The sequence below is a fragment of the Thermothelomyces heterothallicus genome, assembly GCF_042370625.1.
Source record: "Thermothelomyces heterothallicus CBS 202.75 unplaced genomic scaffold P884_scaffold_14, whole genome shotgun sequence".
In the NCBI taxonomy this organism is placed as follows: Eukaryota; Fungi; Ascomycota; class Sordariomycetes; order Sordariales; family Chaetomiaceae; genus Thermothelomyces; species Thermothelomyces heterothallicus.
In genome coordinates, this window is record NW_027192575.1 from 109403 (window position 1) to 121941 (window position 12539).

General features: G+C 58.1%; 4 protein-coding genes across 4 annotated transcripts; 1 reads left to right on the forward strand and 3 right to left on the reverse strand.

The window, feature by feature from the left end:
• Positions 1 to 1946: 1946 nt before the first annotated feature.
• P884DRAFT_308946 (uncharacterized protein) lies at positions 1947 to 4424 on the reverse strand (the record flags this gene model as incomplete). The annotated part of the gene is made up of 2 exons (XM_069445158.1): positions 1947 to 2456; positions 2511 to 4424. Coding segments are annotated over 2 exons (2424 nt in total), but the record flags the coding sequence as incomplete, so codon positions are not given.
• Positions 4425 to 6422: 1998 nt separating this feature from the next.
• P884DRAFT_260548 (uncharacterized protein) lies at positions 6423 to 8904 on the reverse strand. The gene is made up of 2 exons (XM_069441465.1): positions 8047 to 8904; positions 6423 to 7959 (listed from the first exon to the last, which is right to left on the reverse strand). Exons 1-2 carry the CDS (start codon positions 8512 to 8514, stop codon positions 6700 to 6702), a joined length of 1728 nt encoding a protein of 575 aa, XP_069296710.1. The 5' UTR covers positions 8515 to 8904; the 3' UTR covers positions 6423 to 6699.
• Positions 8905 to 9767: 863 nt separating this feature from the next.
• Positions 9768 to 10584, reverse strand: P884DRAFT_278244 (uncharacterized protein; the record flags this gene model as incomplete). The annotated part of the gene is made up of 2 exons (XM_069443165.1): positions 9768 to 10192; positions 10257 to 10584. The coding sequence occupies 2 exons, from the start codon at positions 10582 to 10584 to the stop codon at positions 9768 to 9770; spliced, it is 753 nt and encodes a 250-aa protein (XP_069296711.1).
• An 812-nt stretch (positions 10585 to 11396) lies between these two features.
• On the forward strand, positions 11397 to 12154 carry P884DRAFT_300416 (Ribonuclease/ribotoxin; the record flags this gene model as incomplete). The annotated part of the gene is made up of 2 exons (XM_069444761.1): positions 11397 to 11700; positions 11802 to 12154. 2 exons carry the CDS (start codon positions 11397 to 11399, stop codon positions 12152 to 12154), a joined length of 657 nt encoding a protein of 218 aa, XP_069296712.1.
• Between the last annotated feature and the right edge of the window lie 385 nt (positions 12155 to 12539).

Sequence of the window (12539 nt, forward strand, 5' to 3'; positions counted from 1 at the left end):
CCGCGGCATGGGCGAAAGCGAAAAGGAGAAAAAAGGAGAGAAAAGGGGAACAAGAAAAGGTTGGAACACGAGTGTTGCTCAGGGATCAACGAGCTGGAAGATGCAGCGAAGACGCAGAAAGCGTAAGATGATGGTCGGTATCGCTGATGATGCAAATCGAAGCCGCAGGAGGATGGGCACCGCCAACAGCTGTTGATGGAGGCAGCCGCGGCGAGCTGTGGTGGTTGGTGGGTAGTGGTGGTGGTGGAGGTTGAGGAGCGGGCGAAAGGCCATGTGGTGGAACTGGAGCGGGCTGCGAAAAGGATAAAAGAACGGAATCAGTTAATTGGACGCCGTTGGATGTTGGCTGGGTCGCCAAGCTGACTTGGCTAGGGCATGCACGGGAGCGAAGTGGGGATTGCGTGTCAGAAGCGGGCATCGAGACCCTTCCACCAAAGCTTCAACCGAGCAGTTATGGAGGTACCACGACCAGGTGAGCGAGACTTGCAGCAACCACCATGCACACGGCAAGGTTGACATATATGTTCCTGCTTTTGCTGCAAGCAACAGCCGGCTGCTAACCCAGTTTTACAGAGAGCATTGGTTCATATGCCCGACATGAATTGCCTGGTTCTCGGAAGTACCCGCCCACCCAACATCACCAGCACCCTGGCGTTGGCGCGTGGAATGGGCGAGCTGATTGGACAGGGCAACCTTGGTTGGACCTGAGACTGCAATGCACCACGCCGCCAAAGTCCGACGGTGTCGCAGTGCACACCTGGAAAACGTCGGGCTTGCGTGTCAAAACCTGGGATGATGACGGGCCTTTGCCTGATAGGCACGCTGCCTTGTTTCCGGTCTGCAAGGTCTTCCTGATCGTATCCTAAGGCTTACTCTGTCACTCATGAGTAAGGGATCACTTGGTACAAATGTTCCGTCCAGTAGTATCATGGACGGGCAGGAACCATGATGGCCCGGGCCATTATCCGTCGGTTGTTTCATTCACGCAGGAGTTGTGAAATCGTTTTCCCACATTTGACTTGCTGCTCTGGAACTGTGTTGCGGTGAACGCTTCCTGAGGTGAGGAACGAGCAACTGAGCCCAGGCAGGAAGGAGCTGAGGCAATAGTGCCAAGAACTGCATATATTGATGATGATTATTTGGCATCGAATCCCAATGTAATAAATTCCTCGACTGTTTTGTGGTCCGGAAGAGGCTGGCTTTTTGGCAACGGGAAAGAGATACAGCGAGTTCGACGCCAACAACCTTGATGAACACGCCTCCCTGGTCTGCTTACCTGCTGCACCTACCTAGAGCACTTACCTGACCCACCCGAGATGATTGATGCCTGCCTGCATGGTTCTTTCTTTGTCTGGGTTACGAAAATGTGTCACGAAGGACCTCCGTACCACGGTGCATTTTACCCACGTCGCAGGGAGGAAGGCTCCTTAGCTTCACTACCTTGTCCTCCAACACCATCATCAGCACCCTAATTAGGTTCCGAACCTCAGCGTAATTATGACTCGAGGCTTGCAATGAGCAAAGGTTCGGTACATCAATCATCCGTTGCTGCTAGAATGGGGGAGGATTGTAGCGTCATCAAAAAAAAAAAAAAAAAAAAAAAAAAAAAAAAAAAAAAAAAAAAACCACGACGACAACGACAATAACAACAATCAACAACAGAACCAAAAAGAGAAAACGCGGAATAAAAACCTGGATGGTGAGTAACTTCGCTCTATTTGTATGATTTTTTACTCCTGATTTGATACAAGTTTATAATATACTTGATTATTTGTTTGGATTGGAACACGCATCTTGCTTGGACTCTTGGGAGGTTTCAATTCAACCTTATTAAGTATTATCTTAGTTGCCCTTTGTCCAGCAACAGCAATCAATCATTAAAAGGGTGTTTTGTTGATGATGTCTTGTGGGCAGTCAGCGGATTTGATAATTACTTGCAACCCCATCTATGCTGCTCGCGCCATCTGGTGCCGTTCCACTAGCCCGCGATCACCATGGTCATCGTCGTCGCCCTCACCCCGGCAACAGAACCGATTTCCGACCTCCCAGATCGCCTCCTCCTCCTCCTCCTCTACCACCACCTCCGCTGTCTCACCCCCTACCGGTCTTCCCTCGTACCCGGCCAGGACGATGCGCTCGGCCGGGTTCCAGCGGGCCGTGAGCAGGGCCAGGCGGGTTTCCATGCGCTGGCCGACCCGGTGGACGCGGTAGTAGGCCTGCTGGGTCTCGCGCTTGGTCCACGCGGGGCCGGTGACGGTGCTGTAGCGCGCCCGCTGCAGGTTGAGCCCCGTCCCGGCCAGCGCCAGCGGCGCCACCAGCACGTTGGGGGCCGCCGTGCCGCCCTCGGCCAGGAACGCGTCCAGCACCCGCTGCTGCTCCGCCTGCGCCAGGCCGCCGTGCAGCAGGACGGGCTTCAGGCCACGCAACAGCGAGGAGGGGGAGGAGGAGGATGATTTCTTGGTGGCGGTGGTGGTGGTGGTGCTGGGCTTTTCTTCGCGCGCCCATTTGACTAGCCGGAGCAGGTAGCACTGGATCAACACCGCCTCGACCTCGATCGGGGTGAAGATGCAGCACTTTTTGGCCGTCGACTGGCTACCCGGGATCGGGGTCTTGTCGGCCAGCATGGTTGTGATGGTCTGCCGGATGGTCTCGAGCTTAGGGCTGCCCTGTGACCAGGCGGCCACATGGGTGTAGTAGAGGGTCCGGGTGACGTCGCCCTTGGCGGCAGCCAGCTGGCGGTGGGTTTCGGACGAGGTGAAGGCGAAGTCGGCGGCGGGTGTGGCTGCTGCTGCTGCTGCTGCTGCGATGGCAGGGAAGGTCGAGGCCAGGCGGAGCTTGAGAAGGAGGGCCTCGCCTTTTTTGGTTCGCAGCAGCCGGGAGACGGAGATGCCCTGCTCGACGGCGGCCGCGACGGCGAGGTCGCGAGTCTGCCCAGCCAGAGCCCGCATGCCGTCGGCCAGGGCAGCGGGGAGCTGGTGGTCCGTGATGTTGACCCTGAGCGGCCCGAGGTCCGTGAGGTTGCGGCCCTGAAACCGGTCGGTGCCCAGCCGGCGGACCATGGTGTACTTGAGGATGCGGTCCAGCCGGCGGCGGTGGTCGGCGATGTCGGGTCTGGCAACGACCTCGCCGCCGGCTTGGAGGGCCATGAGACTGTCGAAGGTGCTGACGAGATCATCAAAAGCAGCCGCGGTGGCGCCGTTCAGCGGATGGGCCCCGTCCCGCCAAGCCTTCCTCTCCAGGAGCGACAATGCAGGGCGGAGATCGGCTGGCGTGTGGCCCAGGGGCGTGCCCGAGACAAAGTAGGCCAGCGGGGTCGGCTGGTCCGAGTCGAGGCAGCGCCTGGTGAGATGCCGGAGCCACGCGACAGTGCGGCCCTCTTCGCCGTCCTCCGTGCCGATGGCGTACTCGTGGAACTCGTCCAAGAGCACCACGCCGGGGAGCAGGGCGTTCTTTTTGGTCTTGTGGACCGAGTTGGCCACCTTGACTTCGACGGCAAACTGGCTGTTGAGGCGCGGGATGAACTCGGGCGAGACGAAGATGATGTAGCTGCTCTGCCCCGGCTCGGCCTTGTACTTGTAGCAGCCGGCCGACCCGTCGCGCCCCGCGCTTGCGGTGATGGAGGCACGGAGAGAGCCGACGTCTGCCGACGACAGCCCGTCCTCCTTGTCGCCGCCCTCGTGGCAGCCCCGGATCTTGAACACCTTGGTGTCCAGCTTGGTCTTGGCGTCCCTGACCATCGAGGCACAGCCCCTCGACGGCGCCACGATGATGTTAGGTCCCTCGGGCAGCCTGTCCGCTAGAGCGCGCGTCAGCTCAAAGTAGCAGTAACACCGGATTCCGTACCGCTCGTCAAACGGGCAGGACCGCGCGCCGACAACCCCGGGGTGGTGGTGCTGCTGGACGGCGCCGGTGCCGCCAGCGCCCTTGCTCGCATGACTCCAGGCACCATTCGCAGCATTCTTCTTCGTGCTGTTGTTCTTGTCGTCCGCCGCCCTCTTCTGCCACGCCGCCCGCACCTCCGCCCTGGACCGCCTCAGGGTGTGCGCGAGCGCCACGACTCCGTACATCTCCTGCGTCTTGCCCAGCCCCTGCTCGTCGCACAACAGACCGCCGGGCACGTCGCTCAGCAGGAACCGCACCAGGTTGTACACCCCCATCAGCTGGTAGTCGAACAGCCCGACCGTCATGCCGGGCAGCTTCTTCATCGGCACCCGTTTGCGCTCGCCCCCTCTTCCCCCGGCCGCTGCGGCCAGCGCCTCTCGCCTCCTCCACTCGCCCGCGTCCATGTTGAAGAAGTCGAGGCACCGCGCCCATGCCTGCTCGCTGTCGCCCGAGTTGTAGCTGCCCACGTACGCGTCCACCGTCGCGCACGCGTCGACGGCCCCGTAGTCGTCGTCCGCCGTGCTGGCCGTACGGTAGTCGGCCTCCGCCAGGCTCGCCTCGACCTCCTCGACGGGGTCGTCCTGGGGAGGCGCGGCGGAGTTGCTGGCGGTCAGGGCCGCCGCGCGTGGCGAAGGGACTACGGCCGTCCCGTTCCCCCCCCGCCGGGCGCTTCTTCCCCCCTGAGCGCTGCTGTTGACGGCCGGGGGTATTAGCTTGCTCGACGCCGGTCTCGGCTTGGTAGTGGTGGTGGTGGTGCTGCTGCTGCTGTTGCTGGCAAGGGGGGCTCTGGAGACTTCGCAACGACCGGCAACGCTGGCGCGGGCGGCCTGGGTACGGGTTGACGGTCGGCTACTGGTGGACCGGACGTCCCGCGCGGCTGGGCGTTCGGTGGCGCCCGCAGCGGCTCTTCCGCGAGTGGATGGCGCTCTCCCTCCCCTGGCAGAAGAAATGAGGGCAGGGGTCTTGCGGGAGCCCGGAGACGTTCCGTTGCTCGGGGAGAGCCCGCTAGCTTTGGAGGAGGCGGGCGCGCGGGCTGGTGTTTCGACGGCACGGTTATCTGGGACGTTGTCATCGTTCAGGTCGGAAGGAGGAGTGTAGACCGACCACTCGCGGTCATGATGGCCAGCCTCATCGTCGGCGAACCGCACCCGCCTGGCGACCGAGGCCTCGAATATCGTGGTCTCGTCGCCAGAGTATTCGTCGTCGTCATCGCACTCCTCGATCTCAATCTCGGCCCGCCAAAGACGGCTTTCCGGAGGCGACGAAAAGTCGGCTAGTTCAGGGAAGTCGAAATCTGCGTCGTTAGCAATGCCTTGGCCGGATTCTTCATCAGCAGGCACCGAGGTTATCGGGTTGCGCCTCGTCGACGGGACAGGCACTTTAGGGTTCTCTCGGGCTGCTATCAGAAAGTAGAGATCGGAACCGGGAGGCACTTGCTCCGCGATGGCGCCCTCGACAACCTCACAGAGAATGTCAGCCAGGGTCTCCTGGTCCAGCACCGCCCGAGCCTTCTTATCCGGCTCCTCCAAGCCGTGCTGGGCGAACACGACGACGTGTGTCTCGGGGCTGTATCCCGGGAAGCGTTTGGCGAGAAAGCCTTGAAACAGGGGCCAGCTGTAATCCTCGGGTTCGACTACCCCGTATTTGTAGACAATATCTTTGGGAACAAAGTCGATCAGCTGTTTGCGCCACTGCTTGTTGGTCTCCCACTGGACAACATTAACGCCCAGCGTGGTCAACTTGTGGTAGTCGCTCGCTTCGAATCTCATGGTGGTTCAACCAAAGTGCTTCCGGGTAATAGTCGGGACCATGTGATTAGGTAGGTAGTTGATGAAGAAAGTTAGCGGCGAGATTTGGCAAGACCTTGGCTTCGGTCTGTAGAGTCCAGATGTTTAAATAAGTGTGATCAATTACCGAATGGCCACGGTCGGTGGGTGGAGGTTTGAGTATCATAACCAAGACAAAAGGCGTCGACGAGGCACAGCGTAGACAATGCGAGAAACTATAGGATTCTTCTGTCAATAATTACTGAAGAGCATTTGACCAGACAAAGGAATTGTTAGCCGGATCTCAATAACAATTTCTTCATATTTTCTCGGTCAAAGCAGGATTAATAGCGGCACAGCTATTGAGTGAGGTAATTACTCGAGCAATGGATGAACAGGACTCTCGAATTCATCAAGGGATGACCGAAAGAGTATTGTACTAATCAAAGCTAGCAACAAACCAATAATTACAGGGGCAGCTTACCAAGTAATTACTTTGGCAAATCAATTTTTACCTTCAATGCCATTATTGAGAACAACAGTGAGATGAGAGCGACAATAATAATCAAAGAGAAGCCAACGGAACAGCCACTCCCTTGCGAGACCTGCTACTCGGCGGAGACTCGGACCCCAGGAGTAATTAGTTTAACTTCGCGGCCGAGGAAGTAATTACTGCACCTACCTTAATTAGCTGGTAGAATCTTAAGGGGTAACTCGGGAGGCGGTATTACAGGCGTGCTATTAACTGTGCGCCGCCGCACTCTAATAATACTAGCCTCGATTCGCTGGCAGTAAATGTACTTGGTTTTCAGCCGTGATCCGGCAGGGACACGGTATGAAGCTCCTAATATACACAATTCCTTTCGCTTGGCCAATAGCCCGATCCTGGTTCCGAGTTGAAATGGTGCCCTAGGTATGATTACAATGCCCCCAAGAAAATAACAAACCGTTGATGCCGCCGACCCATGAGACCCTCCAATGGTATGTCCCGAGCGCTAGAGCAAGTACAGAGAAAATCAGAGAATACACCTCCCGGAGCCTAGGAGAGAGCCTAGGATAAAATCAGCCGGTCCACCTCCAACCTGACTCTCTCCAACCAGGAATGTTCCCTCCTCTTCTTCCTCAGCTCCTCCGCCTCTTCCGGCCGGCCATGCCGCCTCATCAAATCCTCCAGGTGTATCGACCAGATCGCATACTGCTCGTCCGAGGCTAGTTGGAGCCCGTGCCGGCCCCATTCAAACGCCTTCTCCCAGTCGCCCACCGCGTCGTAATAGTCATATAGCCACCCGACACACAGCGACTCCATCATGCGGGCAAATACGACAGGAAACCCGCCCGTCGCCACCATCTCCTTGAGCTGCGCTAGATACGCCTCACATTTGGAGGCGTAGTCCTCGGAAAACCGCCGCTGTAGCCATTGACTCGCAATCTCGTCGCTAACGGGATCGTGCATGATCAATTTTTGTGCCCAGTATACGCTCTGCGCCTCGAGGCGGATCATCCGGTGGCTGTACCCCTCGCCATCCTCGTCAATGCGCCCGCTGCTACTGCTGCTGCTGCTGCTACCGCTGCCGATCACGCTAGTACTGCCGTCGTCGACCGACAGGGGCGACGATAGCCACCGAACTTCAGACGCGGTTCGTTTGCATGCGACATACTGGTTGCGCGCCCACTCTGCGTTGCGATCGAGTATTCCTGGCAGGGACGCGATCGTGTCGGCATTTAATTGGGAGAGAAGCACAATGAAGCGCATCATGTCCTCGGGGCGCTCGTTGAGAAGCGATGTAAAGGAGGCCGCGAGCTCTGAAACCGGATGCTTGCCGAATTTCACGACAGCTAGGCGAGAGACGTAATGTAGATAGGCCGAGAGAATGTCTCGCCGGTTCGATTCGAGGAGGAGGTGCGGAACGAGGAAGCAGAGGTCGGAGAAGGATTTCAGGGTGGGCTTGGATATCTTGCGTTCGATTTGGAGAAAGGCGAGCCGTAGGACGCGTCCGCCCTCGACGTTCTCTTGGAGATCGAAGAGGTCCATGGCAACTTTGAAATACCGGTAGCAGGGGTCAACGAACCCCGCGACTTCTTCCACCTGGAGGTTGGAAGGGTCCAGGTCGATATGTCCGTGAATGAAACGGCGGACGGCGGTGAGCCCAGCCTGTATGCTTCGGGACCCGCTGTCTGCGTGTAGCAACAACTGATCTCTTGGTGACATGAGAGCATTGTCGAAGGAGTCGTCTGAGCCCCGGTCGTTTGGTGCTTCTGCCTTGGCCCGCGAACGGCCCTTGATGGCATATTTGAAAAAACCCCATCGAGCCTGGTCGGCCAGCGTCAGTCAAATCTGTTCCGATAAGAGAAAGGGGGGGGGGCCAAGACGGGCATCGGGATGGGAATTAGAGGTTACCAGCTGGTTTTTGTACATCTTGGAGGTAGCCCTGAGATTATGCTTTGTCTCCATAATGGTAATGATGTCGCGAAGGATACGGTTTTGTGTGATGTAGAGTTCGTATAAAATGCCCTTCCAGGGCTCCCAGTCCTGGTTTTTGCGCGGCACGATGGGCTGCCCGGGTGTAGGCGGTTCCTTGGCCAGACTGGCCCGGGAAGACCCCCCCTTCACTGCATGTCGGCCAGGTCTCTGGTACGCTACGCTGGCCTTCCGAGCCGGCGCGGTGGGCAGTTTTTGTGGGGGGCTAGCGGATTCTGTTTTGAGTGCGCCAGCGCTCGGCGACCTGCCATCGTCCGGAAACGGGCTTGTCGACTCTTCCTTAATGAAAATTCGGGGGTCGTGGTCGTCGAGCACCAATCCGGTGACGCTCTCGGCAGTAGCGAGCAGGGCCCTGGCTTCGCCCTCGGTGGGCGAAGTCTGGTTCATGATGGAGACGGGGTCGCGAGCTTGGCGTCGACGGACAGCGGAGCACTGGCGAGCCGCAGGCGCACGGCTACCGTTCGATGGCGCAGTTTGCGGATCCGCTCACGGCGCGGGGGCTACGGGCGCGTGTGCGCGTGCGTGGAGCAAGAGCGGGAGTTGGAACGCAATCGCCGATCGGTAGCGGGGACAGCACCATTGTCGGGGCGCCCCCTCCCAAGGTGACAGCTCTTTTGGGGCTGCGTAGCAGCTGCGCGTGCAAGGTCCTGGCTCGTCAGGTCAACACGGAGGCGGGTAGGGGAGCGCAGCGATCCGATGCACTTCGAGGAGAGCCCTAGCAATTATCTGGCGGTTGTCGGGCAAAGCAAGGGCGGCAGCAGGCGATGAGGGCAGGGTTGAAAGAAAAATGCAGCTTGGTTAAGAGAGTCTAGGAAGCAACGGAAACCGTGGACAAGTGCTGCAATTTACGAGATCAGCACGGCCCTCCACCCTCTCCCGCCCCGCGCCGCCACAGAACCGAGTTGCCCCTTCCATCCCAGCCGTGGGTAGGGTGCCAAGCATCCAATCAGAAAGCCAAGGCAAAAAGCACTAGGATGCGGCGGCTTCCGCGTTCGCTTTTGCAGTTTATTTGCAGGGCACGGCGCCGGGTCGGGTCCCGCTTTCAGGAGCACACACTACACTACACTAGTTAACGTTACCAGTGGAAGCACCCCTCCCCCCTGCCCGATGTCAAGCGAGGCCAAGGATACGCGGGGCTGTCAGTCTGCATTTTTTGCCTGACCCAAGAGAGAGGGTGAGCGTTTCGTCCTGGCTCCCTTAATTATCTCCCTCGTTTCGTCTGTGCTTAATCTCCAGACCCTGAACCGTTACGAAGTCGAGACCACACTAACTGACAAGGCAGCCACAATTGTCACCTGCAAGCCTCGCGCTTTGAAACAGGTCGATCGGGCGGACGAAAATATTTGACTTTACCACGCGGTGCGGAGAAATATTGATGCGAGCTTGGCCTGCGGCGTCCCCGACGGCGCAGACGCATAGTGTACGAAGAACGCACGTATGCAAAGGTGTTTTTACCCTGCATACCGACGACCGGGTACTCACTTTGGTAGGCTAGGCTGACAGGCGGGGTTAGCGTCTGCCCAGAAAACAGCAGCCTGAGTAGCAGCATCCCATCGTCTTCATTGAACTAACTTCCTCCACAACTGACTTCTCGAGGTGATACGAGACACGTGAACCACGAGACACGTGAACCCTTGCTCCTACAACTCTTCCATCAGTTTCACCGCGCCCTCAATCGTCTCATCCGGCCCAAATGTCGCTTGCGCTGCCTTGAGCTCATCTGCCCATGCCTTCCATCTGTCCTCGTTGAATCCCTTCCACCCGCGCTGTCCATATTTGCCCGCTGAGGAGCCCATGTTCCCGTCCAGGTCGCGTGTGTCGGCAGACAGCTTCCGGAGCCGCTCACCGGCAAATCGCACCCATAACGAGGCCAGGCGCACTGCCGGCTTCGAGGCCGACCCCCCCTCCTCCTCGAGCGCATCTCGTAGGGCCCAGAGCGCGAACACGGAGAAGTCAAAGGGATCGGAGCCTCCGCCCGCGGACCGAGCAGTCAGCTGTGCGAGGAATGTGGTCCAGTTCTCCCACCTGGAGATGTCCTGAGCTGTCGCCGAGGGCTCCGTTGGCTCTATTTTGAATGTTTTGGATCAGTGGTATGAACTAAAGTGAACCTGAGGGGAGGTTTCCCGTACCAAAATTCCACAAATCCCTCGCAACCCAGCCAAACGTCGGCAAGTCCCTCCATACCTCGCCGTCCTCGTGCTTCAGCACCTTGCCCTCCGCGTCCGTGACAGTCGTTCCCCGCAACTGAGCCAGGAGATCTATCAGATGCCCCTGGTGCTCTGGCGGGGTGCGGCCGGCAGCCTTGAAGACGGCATTGAAGGCGTCCCAGAGGTAGTCTCCAATCGTCGAAGCGGACGCGCGAGCCTGGTTGTTGAGCCCCTGCACGGCCGCACTGACCGTATCCGCGGTCGCAGAGGGGTTAGTGAGGGGCTCGAGCAGTTGAGCCGGGGTGCTCATCTTCTTGGAGCCGAGTGATCTGAGAAATTGAACGTCGTTCGCGGGCCGATTCGCGGAGCCGCGGAGGATGAGTCTGGATGGTAAACAGGCTAGCGGCGAGCGTAATTTGAGTTGTGTTGCGCTGGAGAACCGTTTCGAGGCAATCATGTGGTAATGTGTTCAGTGGGCGTCCATTCGTGCTAGGCAGCAGGGGCTGGCCTATGGGGTAGGTCGCATTCGATCTCGGCCAGTCTCGGGGACAGTTGACGTCAGTGGGGTTGCTACCCAAGTAGCTGTCACCTTCCGTTGTTGATTGAAACCAAATCTGGCAGGGGGTTCGTACACTAGCTCCCCCATATCCGCAAACCACTCGGGACTGTGCATCTCTCCGAAGCCCAGAATTGCATTCCACTGCTCCAACATGACTTGAAAATTTGGGGAGCCGCGAAGCATGCGATCCATCATCCCTTGCCTAACACATGCCAAAAAGACAGAAGGTAAGCAGCAAAGTTTACTGTAGAGCTTACACAACACAACAAGACAAGGAAGGGAACAGCTGGAAGAGGCATGAATCGAATCGTGGAGCCTGTCGATCGTAGTGGATCCCCGAGACTTGGCAGGCAACCGACCCCTGACTTAGATTGTGACGCGCTTTTCCCGTTCGGCTCCATCAATTTTAATTGTCGATTCCCGAGTTTTAGTTCCGGTCATGCCATCACCCGACCTGCGCACAAACGCAACTGTCCACCACGACACCACCCCCCGGACGTCGTGGCACCCCGGAACGGTAACATTGCAGACACCGTCTCCAACCCTCGTACCCGGCCGCAACCATGCGCAACGCCATTCCGACGCTGACCCTGGCTCTCTATGCCGTGGCCACGGCAGCCACTGGGTCGCTCGAGCCGCTGCAGGGCACTGATTCGCTGTCGAGTGTAACGTGCGGCAGTACCAGCTACACCAAGCAGGAGATTGATGACGCCGTAGCCGAGGGCTGCCGTCTCTATGCCGCCGGCGAGCAACTAGGCACCAGCAACTATCCGCACAGGTTTAACAACCGCGAGGGCCTCACCTTTTCCATCTCGGGACCCTTCCAGGAGTTTCCCCTCCTGGCTAGCGGAGCCGTCTACTCGGGCGGTGCGTCTACCTTGTTACGATTAACTATTAGGGGTGGAGAAAAGATGAACGGAGGCGACAAGGAGAACAAGAGGACGAAGTAGAGGCTAACCTCGTCACAGGAGCCCCCGGCCCGGACCGCGTCGTCATCAACCCTAACTACCGGGGAAGCTGCGTCTACGCCGGCACCATGACCCACACGGGTGCGCCCACCCGCAACGGTTTTGTTAAATGCGAGGAGGAGGAAGAGAGTTCCCCTTCGGATGGTGCCGGGTCTACCACTAGGACCGCCACTAGTACCGCCTCTTCGTCCCACATTGCTTCAAGGACGTCCACCTCCGCCACCTCCACGTCCGACCCTACTTCGACAGCAAACCCGGATGACAATGCCGCCGGGAGAGTTGTAAGCGGGACGGGCGGTCAGGGGTTGGTTATGGGAGTCATGGGGGTGGTTGCTGGGTTGTTGCTTCTTTAGAGTGCCCTTGTTGTTGTGGGGGAGCGCGGCCCCTCCGGGACATATTAAGAATCGAGCTCGGACGATCGGTGCTGCGAAATGCTTAATTACAAGTGGTGCTGGTGGTGCCACTTACTAATTAACGTTAACCGAGAAATCAAAACAGCATCTAATTTACTAGCAGGTACCTGACCTGCCCTGAACATGATCTATATCAACCTCTAACGAAGGGAGTGTTGTGTGTCGAGTTGAAGGAAGGAGTAAGGGTGTCTATCAAGGGAAGGAAGGAAAGAAAAGCACCGGGGTATGGCGCAAAGCCACCGAGAGTAGATTCACTACGCGACCAACGTGTCAAGATTAAAAAAAAAAAAAGAAAGAAAGAAAGAAAGAAAGAAAGAAAGAAAGA

What these genes read in the sequence shown, in the direction of transcription:
- P884DRAFT_260548 (XM_069441465.1), bottom strand. Translation starts at nt 8,514, where the DNA reads ATGAACCAGACTTCGCCCACCGAGGGCGAAGCCAGGGCCCTGCTCGCT. An exon ending in AGATGTACAAAAACCAGCTG is followed by an intron (nt 7,960 to 8,046) that starts GTAACCTCTAAT and finishes CTGGCCGACCAG; the next exon opens with GCTCGATGGGGTTTTTTCAA.